The 20132-nt window shown below is 32.4% G+C and overlaps 1 protein-coding gene across 3 annotated transcripts in view; it reads left to right on the top strand.

Moving 5' to 3' along the window:
• Nucleotides 1-20132, top strand: part of LOC114327290 (cAMP-specific 3',5'-cyclic phosphodiesterase) — a 1080669-nt gene that overhangs the window by 287276 nt on the left and 773261 nt on the right. The window contains exon 1 of one of the 3 annotated variants that reach the window (XM_050646632.1): nt 11537-11586. The exons of the other annotated variants lie outside the window; for them this stretch is intronic. Within the exon in view, the coding sequence (XP_050502589.1) occupies nt 11552-11586 (35 nt within the window). The 5' untranslated portion in view covers nt 11537-11551. Of the gene's footprint in view, nt 1-11536; nt 11587-20132 lie in introns of those variants that run through there. 3 annotated transcript variants of the gene reach the window in all.

Here is a 20132-nt window from a genome sequence, read left to right as displayed (position 1 = left end):
AAAACGAAGCGAGGTATGCTGTAAACAAAATTGATAACTAATGTATTTTAAGAAAAAAAATGAGAGTAATTTTAACCCTCATCCACCAAAATGTAAATGCATCGTTGTCCTTTCACAATACCTTTTATTATAGTGTTATTTCTATGTTCAAAAATGGACTGTTATTGTCTACCAATTTGACTTTCGAATATTATGTCAAAATAATTTTATTTCATCGAATTGTCGCGTTAATTTCATTAAAACAGGAACACAATAAGATACATTTGAAATAAAATAATAAAATAAATAATATCTAAATATTAGTTTATTGCATGTATTATAATTATTTTAAGGCCATATTAGAATATATAAACGCGTGCGGAAATGTAAAACTTTCTAAACTAAAACGCGTGCGCGAAAGTAGACATTTTTGCACGCTCGTAGAAAAAATATATTTACTAAAAACACTAATATATTCTTTTCACACCTTTTCTTGCACTGATACATTTATATATAACTTGAAAGATTTAGCAACTAAACCAGGGCCGTGCCGTGCTATGATGCGGCGAGGCAGTTGCATCAGGCGGCATTACAAGGGGGACGGCATAATCAGTACAATCAAAAATTAAAGTGTCAGATTGTGTAGAAATGTCAGAAACTATAGAAAAACTGAAAAGTTAGAGACAATATGGCTCATGAACAAATGAAAATTTAATAAAATTGCAGAAAATCTTGATGTAATTTCCGAATTTCCAGCTGAAAAAGAAAATTCGAGTCAGGAGGAAAAGCGTTTATTTGATTACGAAAAAGCTGTGGACGAGCTCTTAACAGATGGAGCTAAATTTAAAATGAATTTATAGCGATACGCTTAATTACTATTTTTGCTAATTGTAATTTTAATATTTTTTCTCACAAACAAAACAACGTTAGTCATTCAAACTGCATATTCAAATACGAAGGTTATGGACTTACCCTGTGACATCTGTTGTTCGTCTATGCGGCAACAAACTGCACCCTCATTAATTAAGTATTTTATCAGACAGTTAATGTGTCAACACCAGCTATGCATTCGAAATTGTTTTTCTTAAAACCGTAAAAGTAGACGCCAGACTTGATAGTGATTTATGTGATCATCTGGTCAGGGGAAAAGGAATACAAACATTATCATCTTTTGTGGTTGCTTTCTTTAGTCACTACGCAGTATGCGAACCATTCACACATACCGACGCGACCCTCTCCGAGAGACCTAAACGAACACATTTTCGTTGCAAAAATAAAATTACCGTTTGTTTTATTATATCCATTTTTAATTAAATTCCGCAACTCACCCATCGGAATAAATTTGTTCATCTATATTTTAATCCGGCCACTCACGGTACTGCGGTGTCGTTCGACAAAATCGTCAATTATATTAATTCTGCAGTACTGCAGCAGATAGGCTGTCTGTTTGCGGAAAAATTGTACGATTTCGTTGGATGCACGGTCACACACGATCAAAATGTTTGCCGATTAGGTTAGGTCGAATTCGACAAAATTGAATGACGCGTCAGTATCGCGAGTGGCCGGCTTTAGACATTGCCGTTAAGTGGGTGGGCACAAAATTTGCTTGTAATGTTTTTTAAATGCATTAATTTTTTTCGAATCCTGAGAAAACTAAGTAGTATTTTTGAAAAATTTAAACGCAGAATAAAGGATTACATTACCACTGAGGGCTGAAAATCCATTAAAACCTCTATAATGTTTATTTGAACTAGTTACAGGGGTGAAAAAAAAAGAGAAAATTGAGTCTACTTTGAAAAGAAACCTTTGTTTAGTCTAAGAGACTTTCGACCCTCGGTTTCTTTCTTTCAGTCATTCAATCAGTGTTTAAATTTTTAAAAAATATTTAATAGTTTTTTCAGGATTTGAAAAAATGAATGCATTTGAAAAGCATTGCAAGCAAATTTGCACCTATGCTCATGCTCGTAATTCTTTGATTGATCGATTTTCGCTTCTAGAAACTTATAACTTTGTAAGCGTTAAGATATTTTTTTTTTTCATAAAACGGTGGGTATGAAAAAAAGGGAAGAAGTATTTTTGTCACAAATTAAACAAGGAATTCAAAAATTATTTTTAATTTGAAATATCTCAGTGGCGTACTATTTTTTTCTTAATTGTATGTCAAAAAATGCACAATAACTACCTCTTATAACCCACCAAATTTAATTTGAATATCTCAACCGGTTTTAGAGCAATAAATAAATCGTCAGCTTGTAATCACAATTTCAACACCTCGTATCTCGGAAACGAAGCATTTACGTACATATTATGTTTATCGAGCAAACTGTCATTATTTTTTCAGGTAGAATTACCCATTAAAGTTTGTCATCCTTATTTAAAAACACCCTGTATAAGGGGCGGCATTTCAAAGACTTGCATCATATTGAAAATATGTACCGCACGGCTCTGAACTAAACGCCATACTGTCTGTGTGCGCATGCGCGCAGAATTATGAAATTTTACTCTCAATCGCGCCTAAAGAAGTATAACTTCAAAAAGACACAATTTATGGTAATTACAAAAGTCCAACAACGCCAAGAAAGCATAAAAATACGTGGAGAACAAATTAAAAAAATTGAATAATATTAATACTATCTGGATACACAATAATTAATGAAAACAATGAATACACAGAAGAGATTAGAACAAGAATAGGAAAGCAAGAAATGCTTTCAAAAACTGAAAAAAGTGTGCTGTAGCAGGGATATTACAATTTCTTTAAGTATAAGACTTCTGAGAGGCTACGTATTCTCCATATTTTATGGGTTGCAGGCTTGGACATTTAAGAAAGGTGTTTAGAAACAAATTAAAAGTCTTCGAGTTATGGGCCTACAGAAGGATATTAAGGAATAAGTTGAATAAAGATATTAAGATATTAAGATAAGGAGAAGGGGAAAAGAAAGAGAGGTTTTAAATGCAATAATTAAAGTTAGAAAACTGCAATATCTGGGACATGTCATGAGGGGTGAGTGTTATAACTTGTTGCAATTAATAATACAAGAACGAATACAGGGTAGAAGGAGTCGTGGAAGAAGACTCCTGGTGGATCTCCTGGTTAAACAATTTGAGAGCTTGGTTTAATTGCACTTCTACTGATCTCTTTAGAGCAGCGGTATCGAAAGTGCAGACTGCCATGATGGTCATTGACTTTGAACGTTGAGAAAAAAGCACAGTTTACCTGTTTAGCAACAATACTGTTACAGCGTTATTGTCAAATACGGAGGCTATAACATTTGCAAAAAATCACTAAAATCAGACAACAGGTTTAGGAAATTCGAGACATTAAAAATGATCAATTTTTAAGGTGGTACGTTAATTACTTTGAGAAGTGTATTATTCAAAAACAACTGCAATTGTGTAGTTGAAATACATATTTGGTGAAATATACAAGAGAAATGTGTAGACAATAGTGTTAAACAAATATAGTTTCGCTCTTACAATATCGATCGAAGCTACTACTGAAGTAAGAGCATATAAGTCCGTAAGACGAGATTTAATTATACATTCACGCGTTCCTGCCGAGCTTCCTTGGAAGGGTTATCCCCCTCTTTAACCCTAAGTATTATTAAATTCTTCCATTTAATTCTATTTGTTTCCTTCTGTAATTTCCTAATAGTAGGAGGTCCCACTACAAATTCACTACGTTTGTAACTCAGTGAATTAAAATCACATTTTTATATAAAGTACCCCGCACAAACCTTATGGAAATTAGGTCCCAGTGGATTTCGTTCATACTTTGGGAAAATACTCTTTGAAGCATCCTGATAAAAAGTTATCACGAATAACGTGATAACACGAATACGTGATCAGCGCAGACTCAGGAGCACCTGGTGCCTAAAACAGGTTATATTCTGGAGTTAAAAACCTAAGAGTAATCCATTTGATTCCTACGTTTGATTCCTCCGAAACTCCAGAAGATAACCTGTCTTAGTCACCAGATGCTCCTGTGTGTGCTGATCACGTATTCGTGTTCAGCAACCCCAAAAAACCTATAACTAATCCTTTTGCAATAATGTAGTACCAAAGTCCCTCGAAACTCCAGGATCGCCTTTCATTGACCTTGGAAACCAGGTGCTCCGGGAGTCGGTTCTGGTGGCATATTCGTGTTTAGCAACATCAAAAAACCCTCCGGTAATTCATTTGCATCAATTAAATGCCGAAAACCATCGAAACTCTAGAAGATGACGTCCCTTGCAGTGGCCCTGGCCACCGCGTCCTCCGTAGGTCAATTCTGATGGCAGATTCGTATTTAGCGATTCCAAAAATCCATGAGTAATCTGTTTATATCAATTTAATGCCGAAAACCCTCGAAACTCTAGATGACATCCGTTGAAGGTCAAGGTCAAAGTAAATGTCGCCATTCGATAGCCAGGAAAAAATCCTAGACTACTAATACTTTTCCTTGATCCAAACTTCTACATGTTGCCAGATAACCAGTAACTCAGGGAATTTGAATACCCACTAAATCTTATAATTTTCCGAGTTTGTGCCTCTATATCTTGAAAATCCTTCATACGATTGAGTTGTGCCCATGAGAACTTTTTATCAGGATGCTTCAAAGAGTATTTTCCCAAAGTATGAACGAAATCCACTGGGACCTAATTTCCATAAGGTTTGTGCGGGGTACTTTATGAATAGGAGAATACTTTGATATACATATAACAGGTAATTTTTTTCTAATATATCGATATAAGGTTGCTTATGAAAAAATTTCCGCAAGTTGAGTTGCCAGCTGTTAAAAATCAGAGATCAAATGAAAGAGATCTAGCGCGCACTGTCACTGGTTTGACAAGATGACTGATTTAACAACAAACTGCTTTAATATCAAAAACTGACAGTTGTTTTCTGTGTTTTTAAAACCTCGAGAGTAGAGATGATTTTTTAGTGATGAGGTGTGATGGAAAACATTTTTTTGGCGTTTTTATCGGAATAAGTAGATTCAGAACTGTTATAAATTACAATAAATAGTTTTTTTAAGAATCCACATACACCCTCACACAGAGCAGCACAAATACATAACATCGTTCATCCTTCAGTCTTACATGTATTATATAAGAATTTATTTCCATAATTTAAGGTATTGGTGTGAGATATATCCCATGTGGATATGTGAAAATCATACTCAAAGAATGCACGATTTTCCATATTTTATATACATATTTTATAGTAAATATTTCTATGAAATTCATAATTTTGAATTTACGTTAACGTCGCCGTGTGACTGATTCTACCTTGACAAATTCCAGTTTTATTTTCTAAAATAAAATACCCCAAAATTAATGCTTAAATGTTTAGAACCATGGAGATTTGACTAAAAATATCATATAAACCGTGCCAAGGAATCTTTCATTAGATGCGCCACATTTCTGATTTTTAACACTCTTCATATCAATCAGCTTTGTTGTAATTCAAAGATTCATGTTTTGCTATAACGCTACTCAATTAATTTGCATTTGACTCTAAATAGGATAAAAAACTGACAGCAGTAGAACATACAGTAACTTTATATAATGACAAAAGATCAAGCCAGTAGTATTTTTTCTATTTTTCTTATTTTTTAAACGTTTAATAATTTCTTGGAAGGTCTTATAACCTGATTTTTTATATTATCTGTATTTATTTTCAAACAATAAAAATTTGCATCTGGATATTTTTAGTCTTAGCAATATGTGGTTGAAAAAATTGTTTGAAAATTGATTTAGTCCCTAGGGGTATCAAATTCTAACTGTTTTTGTATGTGTTATTTTTTGTTAGTTTGTTGTTTAATGTGTATCATAGATGTGATTGTTGAAATAAATTTAATTTGTTAAATTTTGCTCACAGTTGTGTTGTGTGTTGCATATGTATTGGGTATGAAGTATGCGATTTTCGATGATTTGTTATTCATTCCGCTATTTTTGGTATGTTCTAGATATTGATTTCTATTGGTATCCAAAGCCTGCTGTATTCTGCTTATTTACTAAACATTTTTGTCACTGGTATATTGAATGAGTTTAATAATTTCATAATTTGTATAAGTTCTACTGACTCTCAGTACTTTTTAGCACTACTCATATCGAGTAAGTCTGCCCCATGATCAGACAGAAAGTGCAAAAAAAACAACCTTCTTATGGTGTGCCTAATCATTTAGTGCACTAGAATAAGTATTACCAGCACCCCCCTCCCACCTGTTAACTTATTTATTTTGGTCGATTTTTAAAATAATCAATTTATATTATAGCATCAATGTTTCGAACTCTACGGGATCCCTCTTGAGGTGACAGGCATAACTTTGATTTTTTAAAATGGAAAAGTACATCACGTGGCACCTCATTTAAAAGCTTTTGCAATACCGATTACAAACATGTATAATACTTTAATCCTTTTTAAGAGAGTAGGCGCAAAATTTCGGTCAAATTCTTTTTAATCCTGAAAAAACTAATAGGTATTTTTGAAAAATTTAAACGCAGAATGAAAGATTGCAGTATTATCGAGGGTAGACAGTCCCTGAGAACTTCTATAATGTTTATTTTAATAAGTTACAGGGGTGAAAAAAAGGGAAAATTTAGTGCGATTTTTAATTTCAAATGTATCATTCAAAAGAAACTTTTTATTTATTCTAAGGGTTCTTCTTAATTCTTTCCGTTGCAAGTTTTCCCAGGATTAAAAAAAATAATGCGTTTAAAAAGAATTCGACCAATTTTGCGCCTACGCTCTCAAAAATGATTAAAGTATTATACATTTTTGTAATCAGTATTGCAAAAGCTTTTAAATGATGTGTCACACGATGTACTTTTCCATTAAAAAAAATCAAAGTTATGTCTGTCACCTGAAGAGGGATCGCGTAAAGTTCGAAACATTGATGCTAAAATATACTTTGAATATCTTAAAAATCCACCTATCCGAGCGTTTTGCTTATGTTTTAAAAATAAATAAGTTCATATGGGGTGGGGGTAACACCTTATTCCAGCGCTCTGTTAGGGATGGGAAAAACGTACCGGTTTTAACCTAAAACCGGTTTTTTTACTTCGCAATAACCGGTTTTACCGGTTGTTTTTTGTCCCGGTTATAAACGGTTTTTTCTTTTTACGGTGATTAGGATTAGGTAGGTATTATTTTGGATCCCAATCATAATTATTATTCTCAAGTAATTATTCCAAACAAAACCATAATTCAAATTTTATTTTATAAATACAGAAGCAATCTGAAAGTGCAAACTCACATCAGCCAGAAACAATTAAATTTTATTATAATATTTCGTTGAAAAGATATTTGTAATCATAATATTTACATAAGAAGTGATCTGGTTGAACTAGACGCAAACATCATCTATTTTTCACACTTGACTCTTGACATTGAAAGTGGGTGAATGACTTTTTCTGATTACCAAAATTAATGGTCTGACTATGAATATCGAATTACCGATTACGAATACGAATCTCCAAGGATTTTCGTACGTTTTCAAAACGATACACCCATACAGGAAGTATTAAATGAGTTAAAATGTACCTAATATGCAAATATACAAACGTGTTAAAAAAAATACATGATAAATTTTTTTAATGGTAGTAAAAATAAAAGATAAATTGCATTATCCAATTTATTTTTAAGGAAAATATTTATGTTAATATTATTTTTTTTAAATCCCATTTGAAAGAGTCTGGGAAATTTTTTATAAGTTGAAATGGTTGGGTTAAATTGTATATTATTGCAATATTAATCTTACGCAATATTATATTTAATAATAATCAATAAACATAAAATAATAATAAAATAATAAATAAATATATTAATTAACAGAATAAAATGGTTTTATTGAAAATTGTGTTTTATTTATATTGATATTGATGTTCTTTCGATAGTACTAATTTTGATCATATTTATATCGAGTATCGAGTCGAGTGGAGTATCGCAAACTAAAGTGCATTGCAAATGTAACATTGGAACCTACTGGATTAAAAAAACCGAAAACCGGTTTTTGGAAAAACCGGTTTTTTGGCCGGTTATAACCGCCAGGTTAAACCGCAAGCAAACAAAACCGGTATAACCGAAAACCGGTGTTTTGTCAAAAACCGGCATCCCTCACTGTATATTCGATTACATATGAATACAGTTATAATAATTATGATCCCTAAAATATGATATGTTTAAACAATGTTGATCTAGACAATGCTTTCTTCAATACATATATACAATACTGTATACACATATGTATATACAATACACACACATTATGTATTTACGTTTATATCTTCCTTTTTCTTATTTCATATTTGGCTTATCACAGAAGCGCATATAAAAAAATACCCTTACCGATCCTAGTAAAGAAAAAGAACATCATCTTTCGTCAAAAATCCTTTATTAGATGGCCATTTTGGGCCCTTATATGAGTTCAAACATTGTTGATGTCTTGCAGCAACCAATAAAGTAACAGAGCATTTTTTAATAACTGATATTGCCAAAACAATGTGTATGTATTTGATATTATTAATAGTAATATAGTAGGCCTGTTATATGTACATACAGTATGATGCAAAAGTATGGAATAAATTCATTATTTCAGAAATAGACGAGTTTTAACAAAATCTTAAAGCACGTCAATTTTAATTTTTCCATAGCCCATCAGTTCCTATTAGCCATCTATTCCAAGACCGAGAGAGGTGATAGACAGGGTTGCGTGTTGTCACCTGACTTATTGTCATTTTTATGGTGAACATGTCATGAGGATGGCTTTAGAAGGATGAGCCGGTGGAGTAACAGTAGCTGTAAGGAAAATCTCCAATTTAGGATTTGCTGATGACGCTACACTTATATAGCAGCAAATGAGCAAGAAATGTTTGATCTCCTGCGAAGAGTTGAGTACAAAATCAATAAAGTTGGTCTGAAAATCAATAAAGCCAAGACAAAAATAATGGTGGTCGACAGATTCGACACTAATTAACTGACTAACATGTTACAGGAATACCAGATAGTAAACACCTTTGTCTATCTCGGGTCTAGTATAACTAGCGATGGTAACTGTGAATAAGAAAATATGGAAGAAATCGGTAAATTCGTAGTTTTTTACGATTTTCGTCCATATTGCTAAAACTATGCGATTTAGCGTGAACAACCTTCTATACAAAAATGTTCTACATTAAATTTGAAATAAAAAAGGTCCTATGCATAATCCTTCTAAACTGAACGGTTCCAAAGTTACGGAGGTAGTATAGTATAATTGGCCCAAAAAAAGCCTAACCCAAACATCCAAAGTAAAAGTTTTCCTTCAACACTAAATCGTTCTATATTATGGTCCACATATTGTTCAGTAAAATGTTACACCGTTTTGAGCGTCCGGTTTAGGGTGAAGATGGGGAAGAGGTCGGTAAATTAGTAGTTTTTATTACGATTTTCGTCAATATTTCTAAAACTATACTTTAGCTTAAACAATGTTTTATACAAAAATTTTCTATATAAAATTTAAAACAAAAAAGGTCCTATACATAATTGTGACAAAATCAACGGTTCCAAAGTTACGGAGGGTGAAAAGTGGAGGTATTCGATACTTTTTATATTTTTTGGGCAATTTATAATATTATTACTAATGAAAGAAATTTTCTTTAATAGGATTGTCGATGGAGGGCCGATGGTATGTTATTGATAAGCCCTTGAAGAAACGTCAACCTCACCGCCCGAAATCATCATCAATTAGCCAAAAAAATATAGAAAGTATCGAAAACCTCCACTTTTCACCCTCCGTAACTCCGGAACCGTTGATTTTATAAAAATTATGTATAGGATCATTTTTGTTTTGAATTTTATGTAGCACATTTTTGTATAGAACATTGTTTACGCTAAAGCATAGTATTAGAAATATTGAGGAAAAACGTAAAAAAACTACTAATTTACCGACTTCTACCCCATCTCCCCCCAAACCCGACACTCAAAATGGTGTAACTTTTTACTGAACAATATGTGGACCATATAGAACAATTTGGCGTTAGAGGAAAACTTTTACTTTGACTGTCTGGGTTAGGCCTTTTTTGGACCAATTATACTATACTACCACCGCAACTTTAGAACCGTTTATTTTAGAAGGATTATGCATGGGCCTCTTTTATTTCAAATTTAATGTAGAACATTTTTGTTTAGAAGGTTGTTCATGCTAAACCGCATAATTTTAGAAATATTGACGAAAATCGTAAAAACTACGAATTTACCGATTTCGCCCCCCTCTCTTCCCCAAACCCGACGTTTAAAATAGTGTGGTTTTTTCTGAACATTATGTGGACCATATAGAACAATTTGATGTTGGAGGATAACTTTCACGTTGGATGTCTGGGTTATGCCATCTTTTGGATCAATTGTATCACACTAACACATAACATTTTAGGAATTTCATTCTAAGTTGTAAGCTCAGTTGAGAACTGCGCAGATAGATCTAAGTTTCATAAATTGCTCCTAAATTAAAGCTGCTCTTACAATTTCTATGCGAGTTTAAATTTCTTCATCAGGATTTAATGTCTCATGTATCCAACATCCTAGGTACCTATTTAAAATGGTAAACTTTTGTAATTGACTCATTGTTGACAATAATTAGTTGCATAGGGCTGACAACTTGTTTCCTAAGCATAAGTAACTTTGCCTTTGATGTATTTATGCCAAGTCCATTATTAGAGCATTCTCTAGTGACTTGATAGGAATTTGAAGGTCTTCGATACTTTTAGCCATGATCGCGGTGTCGTCTGCATATCTAAAGGTACGTCTGCTACTTCTTCCTGGCGGGTTCGTCAGATTAGTACGCGTTAGTACGTGTTTTCAAGTGGCACAAAAACGGTGCGCACACGATCCAACTTCTGTCGGCTCGCATATCTATACATACATTAATGTTGTTAATAGTTACTTCCCCAATTCGAACTCCATATTGCCCTTCCAAGGCTTCGTTAAATATTACTTCTGAGTACACGTTAAACAAAGTGGGGAATATCATATATATTTAGCTATTATTAAGTTTATTTTTTTGACGTTTGTTCTTAATTATAGTAGATTACAAGTTAATTTTAGTGAAACAAAGAAACAATATTTCTGTGTATTTTGTCATATTCATGGCTTACCCTGTATATCCATCCATATTCACAGATTAATAACTCTTTTTTTAACACGTTTCATTGATTTCTTTATTTGCTGACAAGTCAAGGATAAATAGTTTTATTAAATTACACATTAATAAGATAGCAATTTATAAAGATATTTATATAAAACAGTAGGTGGAAAATGACTTATCAGAAATCTAAAAAGGACATGGGCGTATCTAAGAGACTATCCTTAGGCGTTGAAGTTGTTTTTATTTTCTTCTTCGAAACGCAATATTTTTTCAACTAATAGACAGTTTGTTATAAAAATATAGACGGATATATAGTTTACCGCGCAAATCTAATAAAGCAAGACTAATAAAACAATACAATAAGACCAATTGTCGTTAGATATGATAATATGATTAGTGCAGATAATAGTTGTTGAGATGCCTTTCGTGTGATGTTAAATAGGTATGGGTGCGGGGTGCAGTTTTGCCACTATGACTAGTAAGAAATATAGAATTTTGGCATTCAGGTAAATACCTATAAGTTTAGACAATATGAATTTTCGTATAGTTTGTGTTAATTTGAGTTTATGGCACAGTTTCTTTGGGGGTTACTTATTTTTTATGTTTTAACCGCATTGACTACTGAGAGATATTACTTGGTAACTTATAAAACGTCTTTTAACCTTCCGATGACCAACCTTTTTTTTGTTACACGGATGACCAACGTGATTAAAAAATGACCCCAAGTCAAAAATGACAATTGACAAAAAAAATAAGTTGTTTTAAGAAATGTAATAATTTATTCGTAATTTTAATGTTACTATTGTATCAATAAATTATAAATAAACATTAGTAAAACATATTTTTAATGACAACTGAAAAAAAAAATAGGAATCATCATTCTGAACTTAGAACTAAAAAAATTTTCAAATATACACTAATTACGTCGCCAAAGGTTTAGCAAACAATTTTTTTTTTAAATATTAAAATGTTTCTTACATGCAATTCCACATAATAGACGGTATTTACTTAATATAAAATTGGAATATGGAAGGCCAAGGGAGTTCGTCTTTGACTCAAATTGGCATTGAGGGCATCTAGAACGATATTAAAGTCAAATAAAAAATAATGAATTTAAAATTGAATATATTTCTGAATTTATTAAATAAAAACATGCATTGGGTCCAAATTTACGTCCCTTGGTCATCTAAGGGTTAATACGACAGCATTGCGAGGCGATGTATGGGTTTGAGTGAGCTGCAATGATTGCTGTGTCATCTGCATATATGGCTGTGATGATATTTTGGCTTGTAGAAAGATCTGCTGTGTAGAGTAGGTAGAGAACTGGTCCAAGGACACTACACTGAGGTACTCCAGCTTTGATTGGATATAAGTTAGTGCACTGATCTTTTACTTTTACAAGGAAATGGCGGTCGGAGAGATAGGAATTGAGGATTAGAAAGTAGTTGAGAGGAAGGATTTTTCTTATTTTGTATAGCAGACCAGTGTGCCAGACTTTGTCAAAAGCCTGCGAGACATCCAAAAAGGCTGTAGAACAGTATTGCTTCGGTGGTAGCATGCTGTTGTCTAAATTCAAACTGGTGGTAACAACAATTGTGATGATTTTTCTGTTTATGGAAAAAGTGCATTCATTGGAGAAACAGATATGAAAGAGAAAATTGATTCCAGATTCAGCTGCTAGTTACCACGTACTTAACATGGGATCTAGGATGTCTGGGTTAGCCATTTTTTTGGACCAATTATACTATACTACCTCCGTAACTTTGGAACTGTTCATTTTAGAAGGATTATGTACACGGCCTTTTTTATTTAGCATTTAATGTACAACATTTTTGTATAGAAAGTTGTTCATGGTAAACAGCATAATTTTAGAAATATTCACGAAAAAGTTAAAAAAACTACGAATTTACCGTTTTCTCTCCCTCTACCCCCAAACCCGACGCTCAAAATGGTGTGACTTTTTTCTGAACATTGTGTGGACCATATAGAACAATTTGGTGTTGGAGGATAACGTTCACTTTGGATGTCTGGGTTATGCCATTTTTTGGATCAATTGTATCATACTATAAGTATACAGAGCTATAAAACTCTAATAATTCAATAAACCATAAGAATTTTAATCCCTTAGGCTTAGGAGATAAACGGAAAAACCCATCGTTATACCTGTCCATGTAATAAACTAATATTTGTCTGCAGAAAACCCAAATTTATTATATTGCTGTAAAATACTTTTCGGTAGTATCGGTACATTTGTATTTAAATACCAATCACTTCTGCAGATATTGAAAGAACTTTTTCTACGTATAAATAGTATGTCTACCGATAGAAGACATAGCTTTTTACAAGAAAATTTTAACATATTGTTAACTGTTTTTATGCTAATGGCCATGAATTAAAAATATATTAATATGTTAATTATTTTTCTATTTTTTATTATATTATAGTTTAATACTTTTGTATTTTTTTATTTATTGTTAATAATACGGTAATTAAAAATAAATGAAATTTAATGTTAATGTCCTTTAATCATATTTTGTATATCATTATATCCATGTTTATTTACAGGTTTTTTTTCTTGAGCCTTGCTTATTTCATAAAAACTTTGCTTGCTTATTTTTGCCACATTTTTTGCTTATATAAGTGCTTATTTTGACCTTTCTGTCATGCTTGTAATCCGGGCTTTAGCTATAACCATTGCAAATTCGTCTCGATCTTCTGCTTTCTCAAAAACGTCTGTGTTTAACCTGGAAACCCGATCCAGTCGCGAATGTTTTTCAGTCGGGATATTTGTCGTCTACCAGGACCCCTTTTCCTTCACCTTTACCCTTCATAATCAGCTGTAACAACTCGTACCTATGGCTAAGTATGTGCTCCAAATACACTGTTTTTCTGATTTTAATGGTGGTCAAAAGTTTTCTCTCTCTTCCCATTCTGTGCAATTTGTTTGCGAACTCCAAAACATCTTCCTACTGTTATGTTTGTTTTGATGTCGTTAATTAAATTGCTGAGGTGCCATATTGGCAGACTTCTTGTTCATGAAATAAAACGAAATTATATCTACCCTTTCTGGAATTTAATTAATCATAGTCATAAATTTTCAAAGACTACAAATGAATGCTTACAACTGATATCCACAAGAGAATCCTCTAATTTCATTTTCTTTATGCGGTCTTATCACATCATTTACTTTGTGTGATAAATATGACAAGAAAACAAAAACTCTGCGAAGAAAGAAAAAATAAACTAAACCATTGACGTCCCTAATCAACTAATTAGGTAGGTAAATACAAATTGAAGTTTAACGTATTTATTTTTAAATAAATAAAATAAAGTATTGGACCGAATCTAAAAATTTAAAGGCTAATTTCAAGGAAATTGGAATGGCTTTATAACGATATCTCATTTGACTCCCATTGCCATTAAAAATGTGGTAATTGTTATCCTGGCTTAGGGGTCAAAATAGAATAATAAGAAATACCGGAAAAATGTGTCCCCCATTTTGGCAAAGGATATACCACAGTTAAAACAGTCACATAGAGGGCGAGTTGAGTTAAACATAAGTTAACTACGAGTTAATTTTCACTGCTCTATATGTTATTTAGAACGGAAAACATAATACGTTGTGTAATAAAAAGGTGATGAAACTAGGTGGGAGGTTGGAAATTATCCTTCCGTTACTCGCGCCAATTTTTTGTGATCGAATACTTGCGCACGGTGCAGAAGACCGGGTCCAAAAATATGGGTCAGCAATATTTGAATAAATTTTTTTTTGCAAAATTGTCTACAATTATATTATTTAATAAATATATGATCATATATTTTTGTAGATATGCGTTTGCGTGAACACTATATTACTTTAATAAAAAGTAATTTTGTTCATCATCATCTTCATACGTTTCCTCGTCAGTCGATAATTCCTCCAATAATTTTAATAATTTTTGCTTCTCCTTCTCGTAATCCATATATAAATACAAATAAACAAATATTTAAACATTAAAAATAAGAAACAGATCTTAAATTACCTTACTAATTAAAACTTACTACTTTTAATTACCTTACTAATTAATAGGTATTGCCTTATAATAAAAGTACAATACTCTTTTTTACACTGCACGTGGACTTCACACACAGTTGACTGATGACTTAAGAGGTATATGCAGCAGCAACTCAAAATCTCCACTACAATCAGAGTTATAGGAAGTTATATAGAGGGCCGGTTTCATACACCGTGTGCGAGTAACGGAGGGTAAATAAGTATATGAGAAATTATCACTATTATCAATATCAATACATTATATTGATAGTTTCTCTTTTTTAGGCGTATCGGATTCAAAAGGTCACAGGAGAATTTCATAAAATTCTCCAGTCACAGTGGCAGTTGCCAAACTCCTCCGATACGGCTAAAGGTGGGAAAATAATAATATAATGTAAATTTGTAGGTCTCTATTGATAATTTCCCACCTCTACTATTTCCGTGTGTTTTTATTTCACAACCTATTATATTTTCCGCCTTTTGTGTTATTTTGCCGGCTCTTAGTGCACTTATCACTGTAAAAAAAATGTAATGTAATATATATATATATATATATATATATATATATATATATATATATATATATATATATATATATATATAAATTTTATTTTGAATTTGTCCAACTTAATTTAAACTTATGTAGGATGTTGAACTTAGAAACTCATTTTCGATGAGATTGGTTTCGTAAGTGACTGTCATTCGCAAATATTTTCGGAATACAAAACCCAACGTTGCGTAATATTACTTACAAAAGTTATGAATCAATGTTATACAGAAAAAATTTAACATGAGATAAACGTTTCTTTAATAACATGACATTTGGTTACGGTTAACATCTTTGTCATTATGGTTCTTCCTACCGAAGAAAAAGTATTTTTAGTAGAACATTATTTCCGCTCATACGCAGTTGGACCCATGTTTATAACAAGTGTCAGAAAAATATGAACGACATTTCGCAACAAGACGTTTCCCAGTAAAGCTGTAATGCTAGACGTTGTCGAGAAATGTCGCACTGGTAGTGTATTATGTCAACGCAAAGGCTCTTCAGGTCGTCGAAGAACAATTTGTATCAATGCTAATAAAGGGCGTGTGTTTAATCAAATCATCCACTCTCCGCAAATAGACGGAGAGGCAGCGCTGAAAAATCTCTTTGAATTTACTAAAGCTAAATTTTTCACAGTTAATTACTGTGAGTGTGTAGAGAAACATACTGCGGTCGGTCAAGCGAAACTTAGAACAGGGGTTACTGAGAGGGTATCAAAGTTGCTTTCCTACGTAATTATTTCCATTTACTAAGGCTGAAAATCAGTACACACATTCTAAATTAAATATAAATAAAAGTTATTATAGTCGGTCAGCTGTATGACGGGACAGAGCCGGTCGGTCGGCCCCAATAGTCGATTGAGGAACTGAAGCATTTTGGCTCGCAATTTTTTCGTCCAGCATGGATTTACTTGAAATTTTCACAGAAGGTAGGAAATAGTCCAAGGATCATTTTCTATATTATGCCGCTATCATACGCTAAAACCTTGGGGGGGTGGTTGCCACTCCATCTCGGGTGGAAATTTTTTATTACATTTTAACCATGTAATTCGATGTAAAATGTGATTCTAAGAAAAAATGTTTTTTACATTTTTTTCGTGAAACTAATATTTTTCGAGTGATTCGCGCTTGAAAATAACAGTTTTTCGACGAAAAAATCGACTTTTTTATAGGGTTTTTTGAGAATATCTCGAGAAATATGCATTTAATCAAAAAAAAAACTGTAGATATCAAAATTGTATTTTTTAGTCACACAAACCAAATTCTTTTCCAATAATATCTTTAAGACCAATACAAACCGAGATACGGCATGTTAAAAGTTAGCTTTTTTCGTCAAATGCATTATTTTAAATATTCAAAGCCAAATAATGGGAAAAATTTGCATTTTTCGAGGAAAACTTATATTATCTTTTTTCAAGTATACAATTAGACCTTTCAAAAAAAATAATAAAAAGTTTTTAGCATGAAATTTAAGCGACTTACAAAAAAATGTCGGTACCTGCTTTTCTCTACGAAAAAGTCAGTGAAAACAACCCCCTAACTACCTTCCTAATTCAAAATTGGTCTTCACCTTTCTGTAGTTCCTTTTATATTTACCGTGTGCCGTTATGAAGCTTGTTTGCGACGCCATGGTGCACATTTTGAACATATGTATTTTAAAAATTAATTCATAAATATATCTATTTATATTCGGTACTGTTTATTTTGGCTAATACTGTATAATTATCTTTTTTCTTCAAACGTCAAATAATGATGACATTACTTATCTAACTTGATCCTGTCAAAGTTTGATGTCTCCGCCGGCAGCAGTTTTTTTCCCATTTCTTTACGGCGGAGGGAAAAATGTTGTCATGGCAACAATATGAAACATGTCACAAAGCAACAATACAAATGTCATTAACAACAATTAAACATCATTTTTATTTATAGTAATATTAAAAGTACAATTAGTTAATGAGGCATTTTCAAAATTGAAACCGTGCAAAAATGTTCCCGACTCTTGATACGCATTGGTAATTTTTGATGATACTGATGGTCGAGCACAACTTTCAGCAATCATTCCCGATGTTGGCGAATCATGAGGGTTTAAAATTTTTTGAGCATTATCGTTCTTATTTCTTATTGAATCCTCTATATATCCTTCGGCAACCGTGCTTGATTTCCAGCCCCCATGTCGTTTGAGGCATTCTAGATTTCCGCCTCCATCAATTAAAAGTGTTGCTGAAGTTCGTCGTAAAGAGTGACCCGTGTATGCGCTTGCATCGTTTAAATTTAAATAACTAGCTGCTTTTTGGGCTACTGCGCTGATCGAATGTATTCCCATGACGCTTTGGTAACACTTTCCATTCTGGTACTTGATAAAAAATCGGTTTTCTGTGAAATTTTCAGGCCGCAGTGATGCATACTTTTTATACAGTTTAATGTAGTTTTGACCAATTATCGTAAAAGATCTAATTTGTCGTGTTTTACTGTCTGGGATTTTGATAATTATTACATTTTCTTTATCCTCAATGTCCACAGTCTTCATTTTTACCATTTCGTCGCATCGACAGGCGCCGGTAACCCCAATTAACAAAACAATCTGAAATATTTTTATAATTTAGTAGAGTATACTATACTCCATCTAATTTACTTACCGTTGCACGTCATCCGCGTCATAGCTTGTAACATGATACCAACACGAAATATTTAGGCGGTAGGTGTGTTCTTTTTTAGAATAATGATGATTCTAAAAAATAACACACCTACCGCCTAAATATTTCGTGTTGGTATCATGTTACAAGCTATGACGCGGATGACGTGCAACGGTAAGTAAATTGGACGAAGTATACATGCTTTGCAATATAATTTTTTTTACCTTTAATCCTAAATACAACTTATCTGGCGCTTCAAACAAAAAATTATCAAACTCGTCTTTAGTGAAAACTTTAGACTTCTTTGCAGTATATCCTTCGCTTGTCTTTTTCAGAAAGGCACGTAACTTTAAAAATTTGCTTATATCCACATTTTTTCTAATAACTAACTCGGATTTTATCATAGAGTAGCGTGACCACATTGTAGAAGATTTCCATTTATTTTCATTTTCCATTATATTAAAATATGCCAGTAAAACGTCTTCGGTAACTTGCCGTACTCCTCTTGTATCGCACCACTCTTGGAAGTGCTTGTACGCTAACCGATACTTTATTCCGGACTTGGAGGGCCCCAAACGTGCTACTACATCATTAGCCGCGGACTCAATTTCGTTTAGGTTTTCCATTTTCGCACTAAATTTGCGCTAGCGGTTGCAACAACAATAAGCTGTCTTTAATAATTGCAAACAACTGTCAAACAACTGTAACCAGGGAGACGCAAATCCCACCGACGACTTAATTATTTTAATTTCTAACATCTAGACGACTTTGATAGTTGTCACAGTTAATTTCGAGTAAAAATAGCGTATGAATTGTACTATTTATGGTTGAAAATTGCTACGTTTGAAGAAAAAATAGTATACTAAAAAATAGCATTAAAACTAAACGGTTTTAATTTCAAGGCAACCTTGCTTTTATCTAGGATATATGCTATTGGAAAGGTATAAAATAAAACCATTTGATCTTCAGAATTCTCTGTCGATAGACCAAATAGTTTTATTTGGATTTTGGCCATATTGCTTTGTAGACATCCTAAAAGCCATGATAGATTACAATACAAGGCTTACATAAAAATTATAAATAAGCGACTTAAAGACATAAATTCGATTTATGTTAACATTAAAGCATTAAAATTGTAGATAAAATTATTTTTCTTCCAAATTAATATTTTTCGGATTTAAATTTTTTTATTATTTTTATTTTTTAATCGCCAAAGTCAGAAATTTTAGGGCGCGTGAGTTATTTAATTATTTAGACCTATTTTTGTTAACATTATCAGTAAAGTTGGGTGCGCAAGTATTTTTCTAACTTGACAGTCCGAAATAACCAAGTACTTTTTATTATTAATACGTATCTACCTATCATAACACATGTAAAAATTTGTTGGCCTATATGGAGTATATGGGTTTAAAAAATAATTTAATATGGTAAATTGTCTTTAAAAGTCTCCATTTAAGAAACCTTTTTAAGTTTGCTATAAAACCGTCTGCACTTAAAGTGTCTTTTAACATGGTTTTAAAAGCACCTTCACAGCAGCTTTAAAACCAGTTGCTTAAGAAAACAAAGTTTTAAGAAGGTTTTTATTCTTGGTTTTATTGACCTCTTTAAGAGTGGGCCCTTTTATGCTGAAAGCGGTTTTATTGCAATCTTAAGGTTTACTTAAAAACCAAATGGTTTTAATTTTAGTTTTATTCTACAGTTTTAAAGCATCCTTAAAAGACTTAATAAACCCGTTCGGTGCTACTTTAGATATTATAATTTTCTCAGCTACTAGAATTCTGAATAAATAATTCTATTAGCTTATTAAAAAAAGATATAATTGAAATATAATATAAAGATA

Source organism: Diabrotica virgifera, chromosome 3, assembly GCF_917563875.1.
Source record: "Diabrotica virgifera virgifera chromosome 3, PGI_DIABVI_V3a".
NCBI lineage: Eukaryota > Metazoa > Arthropoda > Insecta > Coleoptera > Chrysomelidae > Diabrotica > Diabrotica virgifera.
This window is presented reverse-complemented; position numbering and strand designations above follow the sequence as displayed.